This window comes from Geotrypetes seraphini, chromosome 1 (genome assembly GCF_902459505.1).
Source record: "Geotrypetes seraphini chromosome 1, aGeoSer1.1, whole genome shotgun sequence".
Classification (NCBI taxonomy): domain Eukaryota; kingdom Metazoa; phylum Chordata; class Amphibia; order Gymnophiona; family Dermophiidae; genus Geotrypetes; species Geotrypetes seraphini.
In genome coordinates this window covers 32403460-32426774 of record NC_047084.1, presented here as the reverse complement: position 1 = coordinate 32426774, position 23315 = coordinate 32403460, and the positions used below count along the sequence as shown (strand labels likewise).

Sequence of the window (23315 nt, the reverse complement as noted above, 5' to 3'; positions counted from 1 at the left end):
GGGTCTTGCTTCGGTCTGGTTCCTTCCCCTTTGTAGGGCTCTGCGGTGGTGGAGACATCGGATTGGTCGGGGACAGGGCAACTGGGCTCTTCAACTGATCAGTCACAATCCTGACTTTCCCCCGGGGGTGGGACCCCCAGCGGGAGTGGAGACGCGATTCGGCTCCTGTTTCTGCCTGGGTCATGTGTCTGCGCTGAGCTCTGATCCTTTTGTTTTTCCCTCCTTTGACACCCTACGTATTCAGTGGGACCTGCCGCGTATGCCCTTTTTTCGCTTACCTCCAGTTGAGGCATTTTTACATGGCTAGCCATCGTCGTACTCCTGGGGGGGGCTCTTTTCTACGGGTGGATCTGATTTTCTTGTCCCTTCCTCCGGCTCTCAATTCCTTATCCTTTTGGTATCGGACGGCAAGGGCGGAGAGGGCAAATACTTTGTTGCCTGCCCTGGCTGCTCGATGGTCTGGAGACTTGGGGGAGGAGGTCACGTCGGGGGAGCTTCAAGCATGTTTCTCCAATGTTACCTCGGGGGCCCGTAGTGTACAGCTCCAGGAACTTCAGTTCAAATTGCTTCATCGTACCTTTTTTACTCGGCTTCGAGGTCTGCAGGCGGGTCTGTGGGATTCGGCGGATTGCACGAAATGTGCGCGTGCGTCGGGGACACTATTGCACATGATCATTGAATGTCCGTCCCTGAGTGTTTTCTGGAATGGGGTCCTGGACTTTCTTGTTCGGATCTTGGGGGTGCCAGTCCAATGGTCTTATCGGATTTTGGTTTTGGGCCATGAGGTGGAGTTCTTGGATCAGGGTTTCACTGCTGCTCAGTGGCGATTTGTCTATGTTGCTCTCTTGGTCGCCAAGCGGGGGGTCCTTAGCAAATGGATTGATGTGGAACCACCGGTATTAGTGGGGTGGCATCGGGCCTTGAGAGAGGTGGCCCATTGGGAGTTGAGGGGTGTACGGGGACAGCCGGGGGGGCAGACTCTGTTGTATCAGTCTATCTGGGAGCGGGCTCTTGCTGAGCTTACTGCGCTTGCTGCTCCCATTTGAGGCTGTTCCCTTTTCTTTTCTTTTCCTTTCTCTTCTCGTTACTTTCTTCTCCCATTTCTGTCGTTTCCTTATTGTCTTTTCATTCTTCATTCTTCTTTCTGTCCTTTCTTTCTACCTTTATTTCTTTCTTCCTCCATTCTCCTGTCGCTGGGGGGGGGGGGCAGTAGGGTGGTTTTGGGCTGGTTTGGGGGGTGGGTGGGGGGGGGCTTCTTCTCTAAAAAAAAAAGAGGAGGTATGCGGCCAGACGGGTTCTTCTTCATGGTTGCTTTGTGGGTTCTGGGTGTTGCGGGTACTGGCTGATATTGGGAAGTTTCGAGGGGGGGGCTTGTTGTTCATTTTGTGTGCCTGGATGGTCCAGCTCTTCTCTCCTCTATCCTTCCTTCCTTCCTGGCCTTTAGGCCTTTGCATTGTGTACCGTTTTTTCTCACATTGTACTTTGTAACTGGTACCTTGTACCTGATTATTGTTCGGTTGTATTTCCATTGCTTGATTGTTTGTCGGTATGCTCCTTCATAATAAAAACATTTTAAACCAAAAAAAAAAAAAGATGGACTGGAGTGAGCTTTGATGGAGACTCCAATAGATGGAACCTAAGTACACTACTGGGCAGGGCTCTGGGTTTCTGGCCCAGAAATATCTATGAAAAAGGACCATTTAAACTAAATTAATTTATGGGCAGACTGGATGGACCACTTGGGTCTTTATCTGCCGTCATTTACTATATTGCTATGTTACTATGAAATGGCCCTATGGATCCATCTGGATATCATGGCATTGGAAGCCAGTGCAAAATAGTGAGGACAAAACCTATATCAAGTGTTTTTTTTGCTAGACCTCAAACACCCAAGGCACTACTTTTTAACTCTACTCGTGCCTTTACTGGGGTGGTGTTCTCATCATTGGTCTTAGCAAGTGACATATGCAAAAAAATTCTTCTGTGTAAATTAATTTTATAAAAATTGTAAAGTGCATAAAGTGCTGTGAAGGAAAGGCACTTATCTTTATGCCCAACCGTTTCACCCCTAGTTTCGTCAGGGGCTATGCCTCCTTTTATACAAACACCGATATTTCTGGTGGAAAAAGCACTCACTTTGGGCTGTACACACCGCTTTTTTTAGCACTGCATTCTGGTTTCTGTCCAGACGCACACAACTTGCACTAGAAACCTGTGACGGAGTCACCGGCCAGTAGTAGTGCTGCTCAATTCAGGAAAAAAAATTTTTGATTCGATTCAGCCTATTGAATCGATTTTTCGATTCGATTTTCCTGCCCAATTGAGTGTTTTTTTCAAACATCCTGGTGGGTTTGTTTTATAGCCTCTTCACCCCCTTTACCCTCTCCTACACACACTGGCGCAATGATGTAAACAAAATAAACAAACAAAAAAGACTTTTCTCTCTCTGTTAAATCCTAACTCACGTTTGCAGACTAACATCAGCTCTGGCAGGATACACGTTTCAAATCTGACATATTGTAATCACAAAACAGAAAATAAAATTATTTTTTCTTCCTTTTGTTGTTTGGTCATTATTCAAATCATGTTGGTTCCTTCCTTAAGTCACAGATCACATCTTCATCATACTCTATACCTAGCCCTTTCTCAGTCTCTATAGCATGGTTCATAGTCTCATAGCACTGCCGCTCCAGCACTTCAATGGTCTTCATCATATTTTCACCCACTGCCCCACATCCCATTTTTACAAGCTCATCATTGAATTATTGTAATCCAAACATATCCATATCATCTAAGACAGTGGTCTCAAATCCGTGGCCTGGGGGCCACATGCGGCCTGCCAGGTACTATTTTGCGGCCCGCAGCCTCTACTAGTGCTGCCCACTCTTTGCGGCGTCCTCTGGCTTCCCCCTGGCCTCCCAGTCTTACCTTCAGATAATTACCGCAGCCTGCAGAGAGGATCGCCGGTGCTGTAATGATCCTTGCAGGCTGCCGTGGTCCTCAGCAGCATGTTCCCTCTGCCGCGATCCCGTCCCCGACGTCAGAGGAGGGGCGGGACTGCGGCAGAGAGAACGTGTTGCGGAGGCCGATGGCAGTCTGCAAGGAAACAGCACCTCTCTGCAGGCTGTGGTAATTAGCTGAAACTAAGACTGGAAGGCCAGGGGGGAAGCTGGAGGACGCTGCAAAGAAGTGAGGAACATGCAGGCCTTCGGGGGAGGGGGAAGATTTATAAACTATAAGGAGTTTTACCTCATGCAAAATTGTCATTTCTTTAATAAGACATTAACTATTTTTTCTGCGGCCCTCGAAGTACCTACAAATCCAAAATGCGGCCCTGCAAAGGGTTTGAGTTTGAGATCACTGATCGAAGACTTACCGACATGTGTTCTCTGCCCTTTCCAAAATGTTAATGTAGCCATATTCTGCAGGCTCTGGACTGGAGCAATGAATGTACTTTCTGGGTCGAGAATACAGTACTTCCTTAACTTTTTCAGCAATCACCCGGAGAGAAAGTTGCAGGATTATATCTGGATTCACTGGGACTTGAACACCCTTCTTCCATTCTTGCTGATAATCTGAAATTTTCATGGCACTTGTGTCTTTCCGGAATACCTCTGTGGGTCTCTTTTGTTCATTTGCTGAGGGTTTTGACTTGCTCCTGTGTTTAGCACAGGAAGAAAAAGCAGCAAATTCTTTCTCCTTTTATTAAACTGCACTATCAGTTAGCACTGGGAACCGCGCTGAATGCTCTGCATTACTCCCGACGCTCATACATTTCCTATGAGCGTCGGGAACAGCGTGGGGCATTCAGCGCGGCTCCCACTGCTAAAAACCGCTAGCGCAGTTTAGTAAAGGAGGCAGCGCTGAACTGTTACTGAAATTACGGTGGCGTTTCATCCTGACGCATCCTGGGCTCTTAGCAGGACAGAGCATGAGAGTGATAATCTTCACCACATCTGAGCCACAGCAGGGGCCGGAGCGAGAGGCCATGGTGACGTCGGAACAAATGGCTGCAGGGTGCAGCACAGAAATCACCTGTTTCGGTTACTCCGGGCCGGTGGTGATGAACGAGAGTCTGTTCCGGGTCTAGGCAGAGGCCTAAATAGCAGCGGGAAGGTACGTTTAAAAAAAATGTAATAAAAAAAACCCAGTGACAGCGAAAGGACAAAAGCCCTATTGCAATCTGAAGGCATGGAGAGGAGGGTCAGTCACCGAATCGGCCAGGCCGATTTTTTTAAAAATATGAAAAATTCAAATCGATTCACCCGAAGTGAATCGGTGAATCGATTCGAATCATGAATTAGGCAGCACTAGCCAGCAGACTTCGATGGGAAAGGATCCCGGACACTGAAAGAGGGTGGCAGACCCAGGAGACTGGCTCCACAGATCCACCAAAGTTTCTCTGTGAAGCTGCAGTCCGGCTGCACAGGACTGAGTCCTTCTCTCCGACAGCAGACCACTGGGGATGGGTCTTAAGGCACTGAAGTCACTGAGAAAAACTTTAAGTGAAAAAATAAGAAACAGAGCAACAGCAAAAGACTTCTGCTCAGACTGCCAAGGCACTGAAGTCACTGAGAAAAACTTTAAGTGAAAAAATAAGAAACAGAGCAACAGCAAAAGACTTCTGCTTGGACTGCTTGCAGAATTGAAAAACTAAGGTAATTTACTGATTCTCTCACTAGGGGGAGTGCAGCATGCGCTCAGAAAACATGTGAATTCTGCAATACCCAGACTGCAGGTTAGGATTGAACACCTAGCATATGGAATCCAGAGGAGACTTAACAGAAAACACATTTGAAGGCTAATTTTATTCACAACAAATAAAATAAATTTACCGCTCTTGAATCTGAGAAAGGATTATATTCTTCCAGCCCTGATGGAACATTTCTTGTCACTTGTGTTACTGATGGATCCTACAAAGCAAAAAAAAAAAAAAAAAAAAGAATGTAAATAGCAAGACAGAAAACACAGATTCTATCTAGTGGGCTGCTCATGTCAAAAGAAATGCATCATATACTTGTCATGATCCACAGTACCTTGTTAACAGCAGAAAATTTAATTTAATTTAATTTAATTTAAGCCTTAAGTTTATATACCGCATCATCTCCACAAAAGTGGAGCTCGGCACGGTTTACAAATCTTAAATATAGGAGGAGAGAGGAGAAAGAATTACAAGAGTATTTGAAAAGAGGGGAAGAAACAAAGAGAAGAGATGTTAAAATTGAATAAGAAATGGGTACTTTGAAATTCCCTTACTGTCCCGAAGGCTCACAATCTAACTAAAGTACCAAGACAAGCAAAATTAGCAAATATTAGATAAGAAAATAAAGATAGCGGAAATGAGATACAAAACATCCTAACAAATGTTTCCACTATGTACTTTTGACTCCATGTCACACTCATCACTCAGATGTGTATCCTAAGTAGCCATCTTAAAATTAGTCGGTCTCTCTTCATGTCTTTCCTCAGCTCTATACCAAATATAAATTTAGTGAAAAAAAATTTCTAATCTCCAATAAAAATACCTAACCTGTGTCTCATAACACATTAGTATGTCATGAGGTCCCAGGAAGTGTGTCATGTGGCTGGTGCAAACAGAGCAGTGACTCGGAGATGATAAGATCAGCAGCAGCAGAAAACACAGCCCAGTGGCACAAGTTGTGGTTACATAAACCCTGACAAAAGAGAAAAGAAGACCCAAAAATCTACAGTAGAATCAATCCAATGATAAAAACAAAAAACTGAGGATGCTGATGTTCTGAAAATGATTTATTATACGTTCTTTCACAATAAAACCATAAAAACACATATGCAATAGTCCAACCGGTCCATGTTTTGGCGAACACACCTTCCTTAGGGGTCCAATTGATGTCAAATATACAAATAAATAAATGGATTAAAAATAGTGTACTTGTCTTTAAGCATATAGTAAGAACTGACTGGAGCCAAGCATGAAAGACACAAAAAAAATTACTAATACAAACCCTGACACAGCCACTGGAGTGAGAGCCTAAGCAGCACAGTTTGCTGCCTAGACAACTCAGGAAGGAGTGTAATGTCATGGTATGTGTGGCCACATCTCCTGCCACATGCTGTGTTTTTCCTGCTGCCACTAGGAATAATTGAAAAGTTCATGTTAAAAATACAAATAAGTTTTAATGTTTTTGGGGGTTTTTTTTTGACAAGAACAGTTTATTGCACTAAAATTTTGAGTTTGTATCTTTTCTGCCTGTTATAGAATGGGTGGTGGCAATGCAAGAGGTCTCAGAAAACACAGCCAAACAGGTTGTAAACATTAACACTTTATTGTTATTTTCAGATATATAAGAATCTGATGCCTTTTAAACATAATACTATACCAATGAAGTTTCCTGAATCACAATTACCGTATTTGCCGGCGTATAAGACGACCCCCCAACTTTTACAGTTAAAATATAGAGTTTGTTATATACTCGCCATATAAGACTACCCCTTCTCCCGCACACCTTCTGCACAACAAATAAAACTTAAAAGAACATCAGAATTTATTTCAACAATTTTAATTAATTCACTAAAGCTGAATAGAACAATAAACCCATGGGAGCTGCCATGCTATTTGTTTTCTAAACTGTTAACCAAACTGAAACTGTCAATGATAGAAGGAAGATAACACATAGAGGGAGAGAGCAAGTGCCGGGCAAGTCCCTAGCAAGTTTGCTGGCATGACAGTTTCCCTTTAAAAGCCTTCAAAAGCCTCCTGTTCGCCCCCGCAACTTCCTTAAGGGCTAGACTCCACACACGGCCGCATGTGCGAGAGACGTAGTAAAGAGAAAAGGGGTGGGGCCAGAGCACCGCTGCTTCCCGCTGCGCAGGATGAAGGAGCTGGCACCCTTGTCACACTGATGTCCCGCCATGGCCCCGCTGATGTCCCGGCAGGTTTACTAGTACCGTAAGCACCGTAAGGAGGTAAGGAAGGAGATGTTAGGGCATGTAAAGTAGAGAGTTGCGCGGGGACAGAAATCCCACCCGTCCCTGCCAAAGTCCCACCCGTCCCCACCCGTCCCCGCGAGGAATCCCCTCCGTCCCCACCCGTCCCCGCGAGGAATCCCCTCCGTCCCCGCCCGTCCCTATAAACTTCAGAAATAGTTATTTCATTTAATTATGCTACTGAATTAAAGGCTCTGGTAGAAACCCATTTACAAATAAGCAAAAAGACTTTATTAATTTGAAAATATTAATTTGGAAGAATACATACTTTGTAAACGGGTTTCTACCAGAGCCTCTAATGTTTATAAATTTTTATCAACACAACTAATATACTACTTTATCCTGAAGCAAAAAAAAAAAAAAAGAAATAGAATTCTTTTCCTACCTTTGTTGCCTGGTTTCTGCTTTTCTCATGTTCTCATTCAATTCCTTCCATCCACTATCTCTCTTCCTTCTGCATCTTCCATTTGCTCTGTTACTGTGCCTCTCCCTTTCTTCCCCCTTCCAAATTGGTCTGGCACCCATCTTCTTCTCTCCGCTCCCCCCCATAGTCTGGCATCTGTCTTCTTCCCTGCCAGCGTCTTCTCCCTACTCTCTCTTCCTCATTTCCTTTGTGTCCTTCTCCCCCCCATCTTCCCCATGTCCTTTCAGCGTCCTTCTCCCTCTCTGTCTTCCCCATGGCCTTTCAGCGTCCTTCTCCACCCCTTTGTCTTCCCCATGTGCTTTCAGCATCCTTCTCCCCCCTCTGTCTTCCACAAGTGCTTTCAGAGTCCTTCCCCCCCCCGCCCTTCCCATGGCCTTTCAGCGTCCTTCTCCACCCCTTTGTATTCCCCCATGTGCTTTCAGCGTCCTTCTCCCTCCTCTGTCTTCAAGTGCTTTCAGAGTCCTTCCCCCCCCTCCTGTCTTCACCATGGCCTTTCAGCGTCCTTCTCCCCCCCTTCTTCTCTACCGCCCCGGGTGCAGCACAGCCGGCCAGGTCCCCTTACTTTTGTGGCACTTCCCCGACCGACCGACAACAGCCCCGGTCCAACAAACCTCCCTGCCCTTAACCGCGAATCTAAATTACCTTCTTACAGCTGCTGTAAGAAGGTAATTTAGATTCGCGGCTACAGGGTAGGGAGGATTGTCGGACCCGGGCTGTTATCGGTTGGTCGGGGAAGTGCCACAAAAGTAAGGGAACCTGGCCGGCTGTGCTGCAACCGGGGTGGGGCGGGCCGCCCCTCTCCCTTGGTAGCCACTCGAACCGCGAGGCTACTCTCCTTCTCCTTATCTGCCCTGCCTGCAGCACAGAGCCGAACGGAAGTCTTCCCGACGTCAGCGCTGACGTCGGAGGGAGGGAGGGCTTTGTTTAAGCTTTGTTTAAGCCCTCCCTCCCCTCCGACGTCAGCGCTGACGTCGGGAAGACTTCCGTTCGGCTCTGTGCTGCAAGCAGAGAAGGTAGGAAGAAGAGCCGCGTACATCCAGAAGACTGAGTACATCCAGCCCCGCAGGAGCCCCGCGACCCTCGGAGGCGTCCCCATGGGATCCCCGCGACCCTAGGGGGCGTCCCCACGGGATCCCCGCGACCCTAGGGGCGTCCCCGTGCAGCTCTCTAATGTAAAGTAAGGGCATGTAAACAGTACCCGGCGTATAAGACGACCCCCCGACTTTGGGGAGGATTTTAAGGTACTGAAAAGTCGTCTTATACGCCGGCAAATACGGTAAGTCTTTTTTTATTGATTTTATATCAACATTTTACAAAAAGTGTAACAGATTATCAAACAATAACATTCTTGAAATCACTTATGTACTTTGCAGAAATATCAATAAACAACCCCTCCCTGTCCCTCCCCCTCTTCAAATTAAATATTGCTCATTACATGTACAACAAAAACAAATTCAATTGCAATAATTATTATAATTACAGATACATTTATAACTTATATTATAATCATGCCAAAACCCTACCCCTCCCACCTTTAGATGTGCATAAAGACAATAAACTCAATAGGAATTGATACAGTTTAAATCACTGAGTATCGAAAGTTAATGGCTTTTAATGAACGAGTCTAACGGACTCCAAATTCGTTTAAATTTCAGGGACTCACCTTTTTGTTCTGCCAACACTCTTTCTTATCTATAATATAAGCAAAGTGTCTCCCACCAGAAAGGTAGATTTAAACGGTCCCAATCCTCCAATTTCTCATAATCAACTGAAACCCCACCCCAGACATAATAAGAAAAAGCCTATCTTTGTGGTCATCAAGCGGATTATCAGGCAGGAATGATGTACCGAATGAAACAGTCCCATATGATAAAAGGAACATTGACTCCAAGAATTAAAGTAATTGTACTCCATATACTTTTCCAGAAGATCTGAATTAATGGACAATTGAACAGCATATGATCTAAAGTACCCGGCTCTAACTTACAATGCCAACATTTATTGGATTGCATATTGTCTAATTTTTGCAATCTCACTGGGGTCCAGAAATTCTATATAATAGAAAATACAAAGTCTGTCTCATAGCAGCGGACCTTGTGCAATTAAATTGACGAATCCATATTCTAAGCCATTGTACTATAGAGATCTTATGCTGTATCAAATATCATAGAGACTTGTTTTGGGTTTTTTGTATAGATATTCAGATATTATTTTATACCATTTAGAAGCTTGATGCCCCTGAAAATCTACTTGAAAACATATGAAGGGAAAGCTGCCTTGACTTACCAGAGTACGCTATGCTGGAATCCACTTTTGAATAGCTTGCCTCAAATGAAGCAATTTAAAAGATTGAGTCTTTGAAAGATTATACGATTGTTGCAAATGAAGCAAGGAGGCAAACTTATCATTTAACGAATGAATTCTGCTTGCAACCATTGCTTCCATAGAATTTTGAAATTCCCTACCATTATTTTTTAAATTTAACCACAGAGATTGATATGTTGTTTTCATAGTAGGGTTCGGTAACAAAGCATCTAAGAACTTCAAAGTTTTCTTGAAAAATCTTATTGTTTTTATATAATCTTAGAAGTCAAATACTCAGTAAATACTTAAGATGAAGCGGAGCCATCAAATGTTTCTCAAGAGCAAGCCAATCAGGTGAATTTTCCAGAAGTTCTGGGAGAATCCAATACATCCCTTGACGCAAGATGATGGTATCTATAAAAATTTGGAAAATTAATCTCCCCCATGCTCCGAGGCCTTTGCAAGGATACCACAGATATTCGAGTGAACCCTGTAAGAATTCTATTTATTTCTTTGTAAAAGGATACCTTAAAATAAATTGGGATCATGCTGATTTGATTACAAAGTACAGGCGCGATCATCATTTTGACAGTCTGAACTCTCCCTCACCAAGATAAATATAATGGGTTCCATTTTTCACACATTTCTTTAACTTTTACCACTAATGTAATGTAATTTATTTCTTATATACCACTACATCCGTTAGGTTCTAAGCGGTTTACAGAAAATATACATTAAGATTAGAAATAAGAAAGGTACTTGAAAAATTCCCTTACTGTCCCGAAGGCTCACAATCTAACTAAAGTACCTGGAGGGTAATAGAGAAGTGAAAAGTAGAGTTAGAGGAAAAATAAAAATAAAATAAACATTTTAACAAGACAGCATTGATCTAAATACTTTGGAAGGTAGAAGAGAAGAGAGAAAGGAATAGAAGCAGAAGGGGGAGCCGTTGAACAGTAGAATTCTGGAGAAATTTAAATGATAGAAATAGAACAAAACAAAGACAAAAGGCAAAACAATAGATAAGATTAAAGATAAATCATAAGCTGGAAAGAAAAATAAAATAAAACTTTGTCTTCAATCCACGGTTTCAGCGTCAGTGATGAAGTGGAGCAAGTAAGTTTAGGAGGAGCGATTGACGTTTCCAGAAAGGGCTTCTTCAGGGAAGAGACTTGGCAGACAGTCCCAGGATGCCTATGTCTCCTCCCCTGCGATGTTCTCCCATCCATGCATTCCCTCCCAGACACACTGCCCGTGCCCCAGCCGCTCCAAGGAGGCTGCCCCAGATGAGGCCCACGGTGAATGCAGGATACTCTCCTCTGCGGGAAAGCCGCCCGGAGCCGACAGTCGATCTTCTTAGCGGATTGCATGGGGGGAAGAGTTCACACTCTTGGTAGGAACGGGTCTGTGTGCTCTCGGTGGTTGTGGCTGGTCTCGTTGCTGCTTAGGTGTAAAAGCAGTTGATCTCCTACTTCTGATAATATTTAAAAGCAAGCATATTGATTTTTCCAACGGAATGCTGGGGGAAGAGCTTACTTGTTTGGCTGGATCAGGGCAAAGGGCTCTCGGTAGTGGTGGCTGATCCTGTTGCTGCTTAGGTGTAAAAAACAGTTGATCTTCCTAGTGGACTGCAGGGGGAGGTGGAGCTCACACTCTTGGTTGGATCGGGTCTGTGTGCTCTTGGTAGTTGCGGATAGTTCCGCTGCTGCTGAGGTGTAAAAGCAGTTGATTTCCCACAGTTGCTGATATTTAAAAGCAGGTAGATTGATCTCTCCAATGGACTGCAGAGGGAGGAGCTCACATGCCTGGCTGGATCGGGGCAAAGGGCTCTTGGTAGTGGTGGCTGGTCCTGCTGCTGCTTAGGTGTAAAAGCAGTTGATTTTCCTAGCGAACTGCAGGGAGGGTGGAGCTCATATTTTTGCAGAACCGGGACTGTGGGTTTTTGGTGGGTTGGTCCCGTTGCTGCTTAGGTGTAAAAGCAATTGATCTCCCACTGCTGCTGATATTTCTCATTAACCAAAATAGTTTTTTCCAAAGTTTTTTGAATGATTATACCCAAATATTTTATTCCATCTTCTTTCCACAGAAACAAGAATGGATCGAATAAACCCTTTATACAATGAACGTTTAAAGGAAGGACCTCAGATTTACTCCAGTTAATTTTATATCCAGAAAATTTACCAAAATTATCAATCAAGTTCAACTAAGATGGAATTGTGGATTCTGGATTAATTAAATGCAGCAAAATAGCATCTGCGTAAGCTGAGACCTTATAAGTTTGTCCACCATAAGGAATACTCTGTATCTCCTCTGCTTGTTGAATTGCTAACAATAAAGGTTCCAAAACTATATCAAAAAGCAGAGGAGACAGAGGACAACCTTGACAAACTCCCCTTTCCAGAGGAAACCTTTCTGTGATTATATTATTAATATAAAGTCTAGCCGCAGGATGACTATAAAGAGTTTGAATCATGTAACAAATCCAGGCTCTATCCCAAACTAATCCATTACCTTATACATAAAGGACCATTCAACTTGATCAAAAGCTTTCTTTGCATAAAGCAATACAGAAAAGGCTGGAAAATCTAAAGAATTTGCAGATTTAACATATGAAATGTCAACCTGGTGTTATTACTAGAGTATCTCCCAGCAACAAAACCTGTTTGATGCATTCCAATAATATAAGGGAGTGCCCTTACTAGTCTCAATGCTAACAGTTTCATTAGCAATTTACCATCAACATTTATTGATGAGATCGGCCTGTAATTAGCTACCAATAAAGGATCTTTGTTAGGTTTAGGGAGCACGATAGTGAGTGCCTCTGACATGGTTCCAATTATATTCCTCTTTTCCATTTGTTCTCTATATAATTGAAAAAGATGAGGAAGTAATGTATTTTCAAAGGTCTTTAAAAAATCCACCATAAATCCATCACTACCTGGAGCTGATCCCACTTTGAGAGACTTCAAAGATGTGCGGAGTTCAGACAGAGAAATGGGTGGGTGTATCAAGTGATTCTTTCATATGATTCAGAAGCTTCAGTCCCAAAATTGATTGTAAAAATTCTGCTATTTTGTCACTATTCCCATACTCTGTATCAGAGGAGTACAATCTTGTATAATACTTAAGAAATTGGAATAAAATCTTTGACTGATCTGTATAAACATTCCCTCCATTATCTATAATAGCCGTAATTTTTTCCCAACATTTTTTAGCCTTAAGATAATTGGCAAGCACTCTCCCTGCTTTAGTGGAGTTTCCATAATACACCGATTGCTGAAAGAAGAAATCCTTTCTTGCTAATTGACTACTAATGGCATTATACTTGAATTTGGCTACCATCAGAGCATTCAAAGTTATTTGATTTCATTGAGTGATCAATTTCCTTTCAAGATTCTTAATCACAGCTTCCAATCTAGAAAATTCACCCATCAATGACTGCCGCATATGAGATGAATAGGCTATAACCTGACCTTGTATAGTTGCTTTAAAAGCATCCCATATGACTTCCAAGGATAACTCTTCAGATGGATTAAATCGGAAGAATTCTGCTACTTTTATTTACATTTCTTCCACAAAATTAGTATCAGCAAGCAATGAGTTATTGAATCTGCACATAGGAGTCTGAGAATATTCTTTATCAAATTGTAAATTCATCCAAATACCAGCATGATCTGTTATAATAGGATCTATATTAGTTTCCTGAATCTGATGAATTATATGATTTGACACTAAGAAATAATCTATGCGCAAAAAAAATTTATTCACTTGGGAACAAAAAGTAAACTCCCTAGCCTTAGGATTAAGAATCCTCCATATATCTTTTAACCCACAAGTGCTCATTAAATCATCTACTCCCAATGACTTCATGTTATCTATCTGGTTGTTTATCTATATATGAATCCATTACAGCATTGAAATCTCCCGCTAAAATTAAGTTTGGAAAAGCCTGAGTGAGTATAATCTGCCGAATTTTATTGAAGAAATCTGAATCGAATTTGGAGCATAAAGATTGAAAAGCGTCACGGAATCCTCACCTAAAGTCATAGTGACATATAACCACCTCCCCAATGGATCAGCCCAAATGTTAAATTGGCAGAAAATTTTTTATTAACCAAAATTATTACACCAGCCTTCTTCCCTACCGCTGGTGCAAAGAAACAATGCTTGATCCAACCTCCTTCCAATTTAATTGATTCTCCTGCTGACAAATGTGTTTCCTGGAAAAAAAAATATATCCCTCCACCCCTCGCACAAAACTTATCTTTATACTTTATAAAGCCAAATCTTTCATACTATAATTATTATGATGTTATTAATATTTCAACCTCATCACCAACAGAATTAAAAATTAACTCTCTAATGTTTGAGAAGGCATCCAATACATAATACATAAATAAATAGTATATATGTTATATATATTGTAAAACTTCAATTGATATAATACAATCTTCCCAACCCATTAAATAGCACAGTTACTTACCGTAACAGGTGTAATCCAGGGACAGCAGGCAGATATTCTCTACATGTGGGTGACGTCACCGACGGAGCCCCACAGCGGACGTTTTCGCAAGCAGACTTGCTTGAAGACCTTCAAGCTTGCGATTGGACCACGCATGCACGAGTGCCCCTCCAGCCCAACCTCAATTGGAGTCGAGAGGAGGAAAGCAACAGACGCCGCCAACCAGTTAGAAATGGTCCACTTAGAGACAGAGCAACCCAAGCGATTAGGATCGAAAGAGAGGAACAGCTGGGGAGCAGAACGATGAGGAGCGGTGCGCTTCAAGTAGAAGGCCAGCGCACGCTTACAATCAAGAGAATGCAGAGCCACTTCTCCAGGGTGTGAATGGGGCTTCAGAAAAAACATAGGAAGAACAATGGATTGGTTGATGTGAAGCTCAGAAACAACCTTAGGCAAGAACTTAGGATGGGTACGGAGAACCACCTTTTCATAATGGAAGACAGTGAAAGGTGGGTCCGCTACCAAGGCTTGAAGTTCACTGACCCGACGGGTCGAACGGGGGTTTCATCAAGCGAGCAAGGACCACATTAAGATCCCAAACCACAGGAGGTTTAAGGGGGAGATGAACGTGGAAAGGCCTTTCATGAAGTGGGAAACCACAGGATGAACAAAGATAGGCTTCCCGTCAATCGGCTGATGAAAAGCAGCAATGGCACTAAGGTGGACATGAACCGAAGAGGACTTCAGTCCAGCGCCAGACAAGTGTAACAGATAATCCAGGACAGCAGATAATGAGGCAGATTGCGGCTCCTGCTGCCGAGAAGCACACCAGGAAGAAAAAGCGGGTCCACTTCTGATTGTAACATTGGCGAGTGGACTCCTTCTGAGACGCCTCCAGGACGTCCAACACAGGCTGGGAGAACTTGAACGAGGGCATTAAGTTTCGAGGAACCAAGCCGTTAAGTGCAGAGACTGTAGGTTGGGATGAAGTAGAGAATCTTGACTCTGCGTAAGCAGAGAAGGAAAAACAGGTAGAAGAGGCGGCTCCCTGGAACTGAGCTGCAACAGAAGGGAGAACCACGGCTGTTGGGGCCACTGAGGAACTATCAGATTCATGGTGGCACGCATGGACTTGAGCCTGATGAGTCTTCAGAATCAGAGGGAATGGAGGGAACGCATACAGAAACAGGTTTGTCCAATCCAGCAGAAAAGCATCCGCCTCGAGCCTGAGAGGGGTGTAAACCCTGGAGCAGAAGCGGGGCAACTTGTGATTGAGGGGGGACGTGAACAGATCAACGTCCGGAGTCCCCCAACGAACAAACACCTGACGCACGGTCAAGGAATGGATGGACCACTCGTGAGGCTGCAGAAGATGATTCAACTTGTCCGCCAGACAACTGTGCTGGCCCTGAAGTAGACCGCTCGAAGGAATATGTTGCGGAGGATGGCCCAATCCCAGAGCCGCATCGCCTCTTGGCACAGGGACAGGGACCCCGTGCCCCCTTGTTGATATAATACATGGCGACCTGGTTGTCCATGCTGACCAGCACCACTCGGTCGCGAAGCAGGTGACAAAAAGCTTTCAGAGAGAGGAAAATCGCTTGAAGCTCCAGCAGATTGATGTGACAAAGGCGGTCGGCACTGGACCAAACACCCTGAGTGCGAAGACCGTCCAGATGAGCCCCCCAAGCATAGGCCAACGAGTCCGTCGTGAGGACCTTCTGTGGAGGAGGAGCATGAAACAGAAAACCTCTGGAAAGATTGGAAGAGAGCATGCACCAACGGAGAGACTGCTTCAACAAAGGAGTCACGACAATGAGTCGAGAGACAGGATCCCGATCCTGGTTCCAATGGGATGCTGGAGTCCATTGAGGAATACGGAGGTGAAGTCTGGCAAAAGGAGTCACGTGAACCATTGAGGCCATGTGACCTAGTAGGACCATCAGGAGCTGAGCCGCGGCCGAGGACAGATGGGCCACCCTCTGGCATAAACGAACAAGGGCCTCCTGACGAGGCCGAGGCAAGAAGGAGCGGAGACGAACCGTGTCCAGGACCGCTCCGATGAACTCTAGAGACTGGGACGGACAGAGATGAGACTTGGGGAAGTTCACCTCGAAGCTGAAACTCTGAAGGAGCAAGATGGTTTGATTCGTTGCTCACAGAACTTCGTGGCGAGAGGACACTTTGATCAACCAGTCGTCTGCAGGCCGCGGAGATGCAGGGCCGCAGCTACCACAACTGTTGCTGCGGCCACTTCGAAGGAGGCCGAGAGAACGCAGGAGTAGATTTCTGCGGATACCTCCGGGGAGGAATTTTGTATTGCCGAGTCGGAGGGGTCTTCGGCTTAAGTCTCACCAGAGAGGTGAAGGACCGTTTGTGTTCCAAGAGGCGCTTAGTGGCCGCCTCTATGGAATCATCAAATAGCTCATGATCCACGCAAGGGAGATTGGCTAGACGATCCTGGAGATTTGGATCCATTTCCACAATCCTGAGCAAAGCGAGGCAACGCATGGTGATCGCAAAGGCCGTGACCCTTGAGGACAACTTGAAGGCGTTATAGGCCACCTGAAACATATAATAATAATAATAATAATAATTTTATTCTTATATACCGCCATACCCAGCGAGTTCTAGGCGGTTCACAACAATTAGATTAGGATCCGCGTTGACATGCATGCAGATTTACAACAATTTATCAGATTTTCAACAAATTTAACCGAACTTGACAGATGAAGAAGAAAGAGGGTAGAAGAAAGGGAAGATAGAAGCTATCATGAAGGAGGAGAAGAGCAGAGCGAGGGGCCAGGAGTTATTGCAGGCAGGGGGGACGGTTAAGGGTCTTGTTTGCTGAATAGGTAGGTTTTGAGTAATTTTCTGAAGCCGAGGTAAGTGGGGGCCTCGAGTATCATTTGGGCTAGCCATGGGTTCAGCTTGGCTGCTTGGAAGGCGAAGGTTTTGTCTAGGAATCTTTTGAGATGACAAAGCTTTAGCGAAGGGAAGGCGAACAGCTGAATTTTGCGGGATTTCTTGTTGGTGCGGTAAAGGTTAAAGTGGGGATTGATGTATCTTGGCGATAAGCCATTTACCGATTTGTAGTAGAAGCATGCGAACTTGAAAAGAACTCTGGATTCGAATGGCAGCCAGTGAAGTTGGTGGTAGAACGGGGTGATATGTTCCCATTTCTTTAGGCCATAGATGAGACGAATGGCGGTGTTTTGGATCATTTTTAGTCTCCTGGTAGTTTTCTTCATGGAGTTCAGGTAGATAATATTGCAGTAGTCTAGAATGCTGAGAATGGAAGATTGTACTAGTAGGCGGAAAGAGGTGTCATTGAAGTACTTTTTTATGGTGCGGAATTTCCAAAGTACCGAGAAGCATTTCCTGGCGATGAGGTCGGTGTGATTTTCTAAGGATAAATTTTTGTCCAGAGTGACTCCGAGAATTTTTAAGGTATATTCAAGGGGGAAAGTCATTCCTTTCAGTTGAATTGTAGTGTCCTTGATTTTGTCTTTGGGGGTGGCTAGGAAAAATTTTGTTTTGTCAGGGTTTAGTTTCAGCCTGAATGATAGCATCCAGAGTTCAATCTGATTGAGAATGTTTGTAATGTAGTCGAGTAGTTCTGGTGAGAAACTGGTTAGAGGGATGGCTATTGTGATGTCATCTGCGTAGATGAAAAATTTGAGCTTGAGATTATATAGGAGGTTACCTAGGGAGGCCAGGTAGATATTGAACATAGTAGGGGATAGGGGGAGCCCTGCAGGACATCGCAGGTGTTGTCCCAGCTATATGAAAAAGAGTTGTTCTTGAGTACCTTGTAGGATCTATTTTTTAGGAACCCCTGAAACCAGTTGAGGACCTGATCAGAGATGCCAATGTGTGCCAGGCATTCAAGGAGAATGGTGTGGTCGACCAGGTCGAAAGCACTGCTCAGGTCGAGTTGTATAATCAAGGCACTAGAGCCTGACTAAAGAGCGTGTGGAGATTGTCAAGAAGGGAGGCTATGATGGTTTCAGTGCTGTAGTCCGCGCGAAAGCCTGATTGATTGTCGCTTAGGATGTTGAATTTTTCTAGGTATGTGGAGAGTTCAGCCTTTATCACCCTTCTGCTATTTTGGTGAATAGGGGGATGCTTGCGATCAGTCTGTAGTTAGATGGGGAATTTGGTGATTCTTTTGCGTTTTTTATAATAGGGGTAATCATAATATGACCTTGCTCTGGCGGGAAGTTTCCTGTGGATAATAGAGAGTTAACCCATGTCACCATGTTTGCTTTGAAGTGGCTCGGGGCAGTTTTCATGATGTTTGGTGGGCATGTGTCCAATTTGCAGAAGGAGAAGGTATATTTGTTGTAGTAAGTATTAAAGGTTTGCCAGTCAATTGTTGAGAATTGTTTCCAGCTAAGGTCTATTCTGGATCCTGGGTCTGGGTTAGATATATCAGAGTCTGAGAGAATGGGGAACAGTTCGAGGGGGTTGGTCCTGGTAGGTAATGTTGATCTTAATTTTTGGATCTTGGTGTTGAAGAAGTCTGCAAGGGTGTTGGCAGTTAGAGTGGATTCTTCATGGATATTTGTGATGGTCTCAATGTTGTATAGGTCATTAACCAATTTAAAGAGGTTACTACTGTTGGTTTTAATGTTACCGATTTTGGAGTAAAAAATTTTCTTTTTTCATTAGTGAGGTTTTTGTAATTTTTTAATTTTAGTCTCCAGGCCAGTCTATGTTCTTGGGTTCCTGATTTTTGCCATAGTCTTTCTGCTTTTCTGAGATCCTTCTTTAATAGCAGCAGTTCTTAATCGAACCAGCCCTCTTGGTTTGTAGTTCTTATTCTGCGGGTCTTAATGGGGGCAATCTCATTTAGTATGTTAGTACTATCCTTGATACAGGAGGTCATGAGTTGCTCCGTTTCTTCGGTTGATTGGTTTTATTTCGAAACGGGACCAGAATTCCACTGGGTCAATCTTTCCTCTGGTAGTGTGGGTTTTGATGATTCTAGTTTTGCTGTTTTTAGGGAGTTTATGTTGGCAACCTATGGAGAAGGTGCATAGACAGTGATCCGACCAAAGAGAGTCTGACCAGTTGCCTTGTTTCCAGTAAAATGTGGGGTTGGCCTGTTCCTTGGAGGAGAAAGTTACCAGGTCTAGCTGGTGACCTCTTTGGTGGGTTTTGATAGGGGGTTGTTTGGCATAGCCTAATTGGGTGAGCAGTGACCATAAGTCTGAGATTTCTGGTTGGTCAGTTTGCTCAAGATGGATGTTAATGTCCCCGCATAGAAGGTTGTAAGAACTTGTTAAAGAGTTGGTTAGTAGGGATTCCGCGAAGTCCTCTTTGGCCAGGGTCCATTTTTTTGGAGGGATATAGAATAAAGTGATAGTTAGCGAGGAGGGCAGTGATTTTGAAGTTAGAGAGATGGTTAGAATTTCTGCGTTGGGTGAGGATATTGTATTGAGAATGGCACAGTTTAGCTGGTCTCGGTAGATTATTGCTAGTCCTCCTCCTCTTCCCCATGTTCTGGCTAGTGAGAGAATCTTGAATCCTGGGGGTAGCCAATCTTTAATGATAATGTCCTTGTCTGATTGCAACCAGGTTTCCGCGAGAAGGACAAAGTCGGGGTTAGTTTCAGTCAGCCAGTCTTTGATCAGAATCGATTTGTTTCTCATTGATCTGATATTTAGGTATGAGCCAAGTAGGAACTGGTGGTTGGTGTGGTCGATTGGGGAGAAGTGGGAGTAATCCAGTTTTTTTAGCGATCTTGGTTTTTTTGGGCGAGGCTTGGTCGGTTTGTGGGGGTGAGGGTGGATAGGGGGTGGATTGGTGTTTGGGTGGTCTTGTGTGGTGTGGAGAGTGTAAGTAGGGGTTTTGGGTTTTACCGATCGGTGTAGGGTGAAGTGGATGGGGATGCGTTCGAGTGGTCTGCGTTGCAGAATCTAGTGGTGAACAGGTAGAGTAAAGTAGTGCTGCGCATTGGTGAGTGCTTGGCCAGGCCATGGTGAGGGATTCCGGCAGCAGTGATTATGGCTTGGGAGTTTGCCGGGGGGGGCGTTGTGGGCGATAGATGGGTGGAGAGTGGCACAGTGTAAGTTTGGAGCGGTATTTCTCTTGACTTTTGCTTGGTTGGTCAGGCTTAATGCAGAGAGGTATGTACTGTTTAGGGGAGTACAGGATTCGCAGGTCGAGAGGAATATGTTACAATCCAATGACGTATCATACAGTGCAATATAGTATCATACAATGTAATCAATACAATCCGATACAATGTCAATACAGTACAATACAGTTTACAAGTTAAGGTATTCTTATCCTGAATGTGCTGCTTATGAGGGCCTGTTGGCAGCTGCTATGTGGTGCAAATGTGCAGATTGCTGTGGGTGTAGAGCTATTACCAGCTGGGTGGTGCAAATGACCAGAGTACTATGGGTGCGAGGCTGCTGGGAAATTTGGGCTAGTGTAGGCTGTGGGCTGAATGTATCGTTGTTATGTTGCGATTGTGTGCTAGAGGTTACGTTGGCTACTTGTGAGGCGCTACAGTATGTTGTAAAGGTCTGGCAAGCTTATACAGCATAAGTATTAGGCTAAGGTGCTAGGTCTGGCAAGCTTATACAGCATAAGTATTAGGCAGCAATGATACTTATCCGTTTGGGCTCTCTTGTCTAGCTCCCTAAGACAGGGTGACTAGTGAGACGGCTCTGTTGAGTCGGTCCCTTGGCTACTTGTGTAGCGCTAAAGTATGTTGTAAAGGTCTAGCAAGGTTATACAGCATAAGTATTGCACAGCAATGATACTTATCCAGTTATGCTATCTGGTCTAGATCCGTAGGACAGGGAGTCAGGTGAGGCGGCACTGTTGAATCGGTCCCGTGAGGAGATGAACTCGTTTGTAGGTCGTCCCTGCTGTGACTTGGTCGGGCTGCGATGACAGAGCCTGGAGTGGAGATCCGTGGTCGTCACTGTGTTCGGATGGTCTGGGTTTATATTGAATGGTTCTGGGTGCTGGTGTCAGAGGCCACCTATGCGGGTGCCTCGCGCAGGTGCTTCGCAAAGGTGCTTGCTAAGGCGCACGTGCCTTCGACATGTGCCTTCGATGGCATGCCGAACGGCTGCACGCCGTTGGTGCGGCTTGCTTTAAAGAGTCGGGGCTCCTGCTGGATCGGGAGGGGGGCGGAGCAGTGCTCCCACTCTCCTCTCCGGCTGTGTTAGAACGAGGCTTGGCTGCCCGCGGTCCACCGAGTGGCGGCTGGTCAAAGAGGTCGTGCTCCGGTGGTGCGGCTTGCTTTAAAGAGTCGGGGCTCCTGCTGGATCGGGAGGGGGCGGAGCAGTGCTCCCATGCTCCTCTCCGGCTGTGTTAGAACGAGGCTTGGCTGCCCGCGGTCCACTGAGCGGCGGCTGGTCAAAGAGCTGGGAGAGCGTCTCCTTGAGAAAACGAAACTCCTGACATCAAGAATCTGGCACGTCCGCCCAGAATGAGTGGAGGGCTTCCACACAGAACTGGAGATAGGACGTGAAGATAAAGTTATAGTTGAGGACACGGTTCGCCATCATTGAGTTTTGATAAAGCCGGCAACCAAACTTGTCCATTGTATGGCCCTCCCGGCCCAGAGGAACGGCTGCATACACCTTCGAGGGGTTGGATTTCTTCAACGAAGATTCAACCACCAAGGATTGGTGAGAAAGCTGAGAACTTTCAAACCCCTTGACCGGGATCTTCCGGTAATGGGACTCCAATTTGGAGGGAATAGCCGGGACCGCATAAGGGATCTCCAGATTCCGGAGAAATGCTTGCCGGAGAACCTGGTGCAACAGCAAGCGCAGTGCCTCACTGGGCGGATGAGCAGCACCCATTTCCGCCAGGAATTCCTGGGTATAACGGGACTCAGACTGGAGGTCCAGGTTCAAGGCCCTGCCCATGTCAGAAATGAAACGAGTAAAGGAGAAGTTTTGAGAAGAAGACTCATCCTCCTGAGGAGACCCCGAGCGAGATCTGGGGGCTGCAGAGAAAGAGGGAGAAATTTCCCTTGAAAAGCATGCCGAAGCCTCGGAGTTCCGCGAATGGGAGATCGAGGAGGCTCGACTAAATCGCCTCAGGGGCGTCGAGGAATGACCCCGCATAAGATGGGTCGGGGAGGACCCCGAAGTCCGAGGGACCATCTTATGGAGCCTAGGAGAAGACAGGGCAAAGGAAAATTCCTCCACCGGTTTCGAAGAAGACCCCTGAGGGGCGGTCATCAGCCCCGATGGGGAATGCAAACTAGAGTCCAACTCGAGGACAAGGGTGTGCCTGGAAGGTTCCGCAGTTGGAAGCCTGCCCCAAAGGGGTGGAGAAAACCGCAGCTTTTTAGAAGGGGCAAGCCTCGCCAAAGTTGCGGGCCCCTCAAAGACACAGGCTCCGATTCCGGAGACGAAGAATCGCTCGATGGAATCCTGTGAGTCTTACAGGCACGGCCCTGAGACACAAGAGAAGGACTCTCAGGCTGGTCAGACCGGGGCTGGCTCAAGACCGAGGTCAGAGGCGTCGAGGTCGGGACCAGTTGGCTCACCACCGAGGAAAACTGCAATGTAAGGATAGCCTTAAGCATGTCCTCGAACATAGGCAGTGAGACCAAAGGATGTTGGGTCATAGGTGCTGCAGTGCGCTCCTTCGGGGGCAACCTCGAGGAAGAATATTCCCTACTTGAGGAGGCACGCTTAGAATGAGGTCTCGAAGATGTCGATGAGGCGGCACTCACATGAGACTCTGATGTAGGCTTCTTTGCTGGCACACCTGAGGAGGAAAGAGGAGACTTACCCTAGGCCGGAGTAGCAGGAGGAGCCGAGGCCGGAGCCTTGGAGGTCGAGGGGGACTTCGAGGCCGAGGCACCCAACACCGGTGCCGAGGCCAAGCTCGAGGCCTGTCCCACAGGATCTATTGGGCCAAAAAAGTTGAAGAATCTTGGCCACCCTCCGACGAAGAGCCCGTGGTTGCAGAGTCACACAACGCGGACACAATTTAGCACGATGCTCTGCACCCAGGCACTCCACACACCAACAATGAGAATCGGTGATGGAGATAACCCGGTTGCACTTAGTGCAGTTCTTGAACCCGGTGCGAGGCCGGGACATAAGAAAAAATACGGCCACGGCCCTGCAAGGCCAGGCAGCCAGAGCAAGACCGGTGACCCGGTCAAAA

At 45.5% G+C, this 23315-nt stretch overlaps 1 protein-coding gene across 4 annotated transcripts in view; it reads right to left on the bottom strand.

Annotated features, from left to right (window-relative positions):
• SCAMP1 (secretory carrier membrane protein 1) overlaps window positions 1–23315 on the bottom strand; it is a 153287-nt gene that overhangs the window by 76061 nt on the left and 53911 nt on the right. For 2 of the 4 annotated variants that reach the window (XM_033929462.1, XM_033929444.1), the window contains exon 2: window positions 4836–4913. In XM_033929462.1, the coding sequence (XP_033785353.1) occupies window positions 4836–4913 (78 nt within the window). Of the gene's footprint in view, window positions 1–4835; window positions 4914–5530; window positions 5653–5984; window positions 6078–23315 lie in introns of those variants that run through there. The other 2 variants (XM_033929437.1, XM_033929453.1) reach the window with 2 other exon arrangements.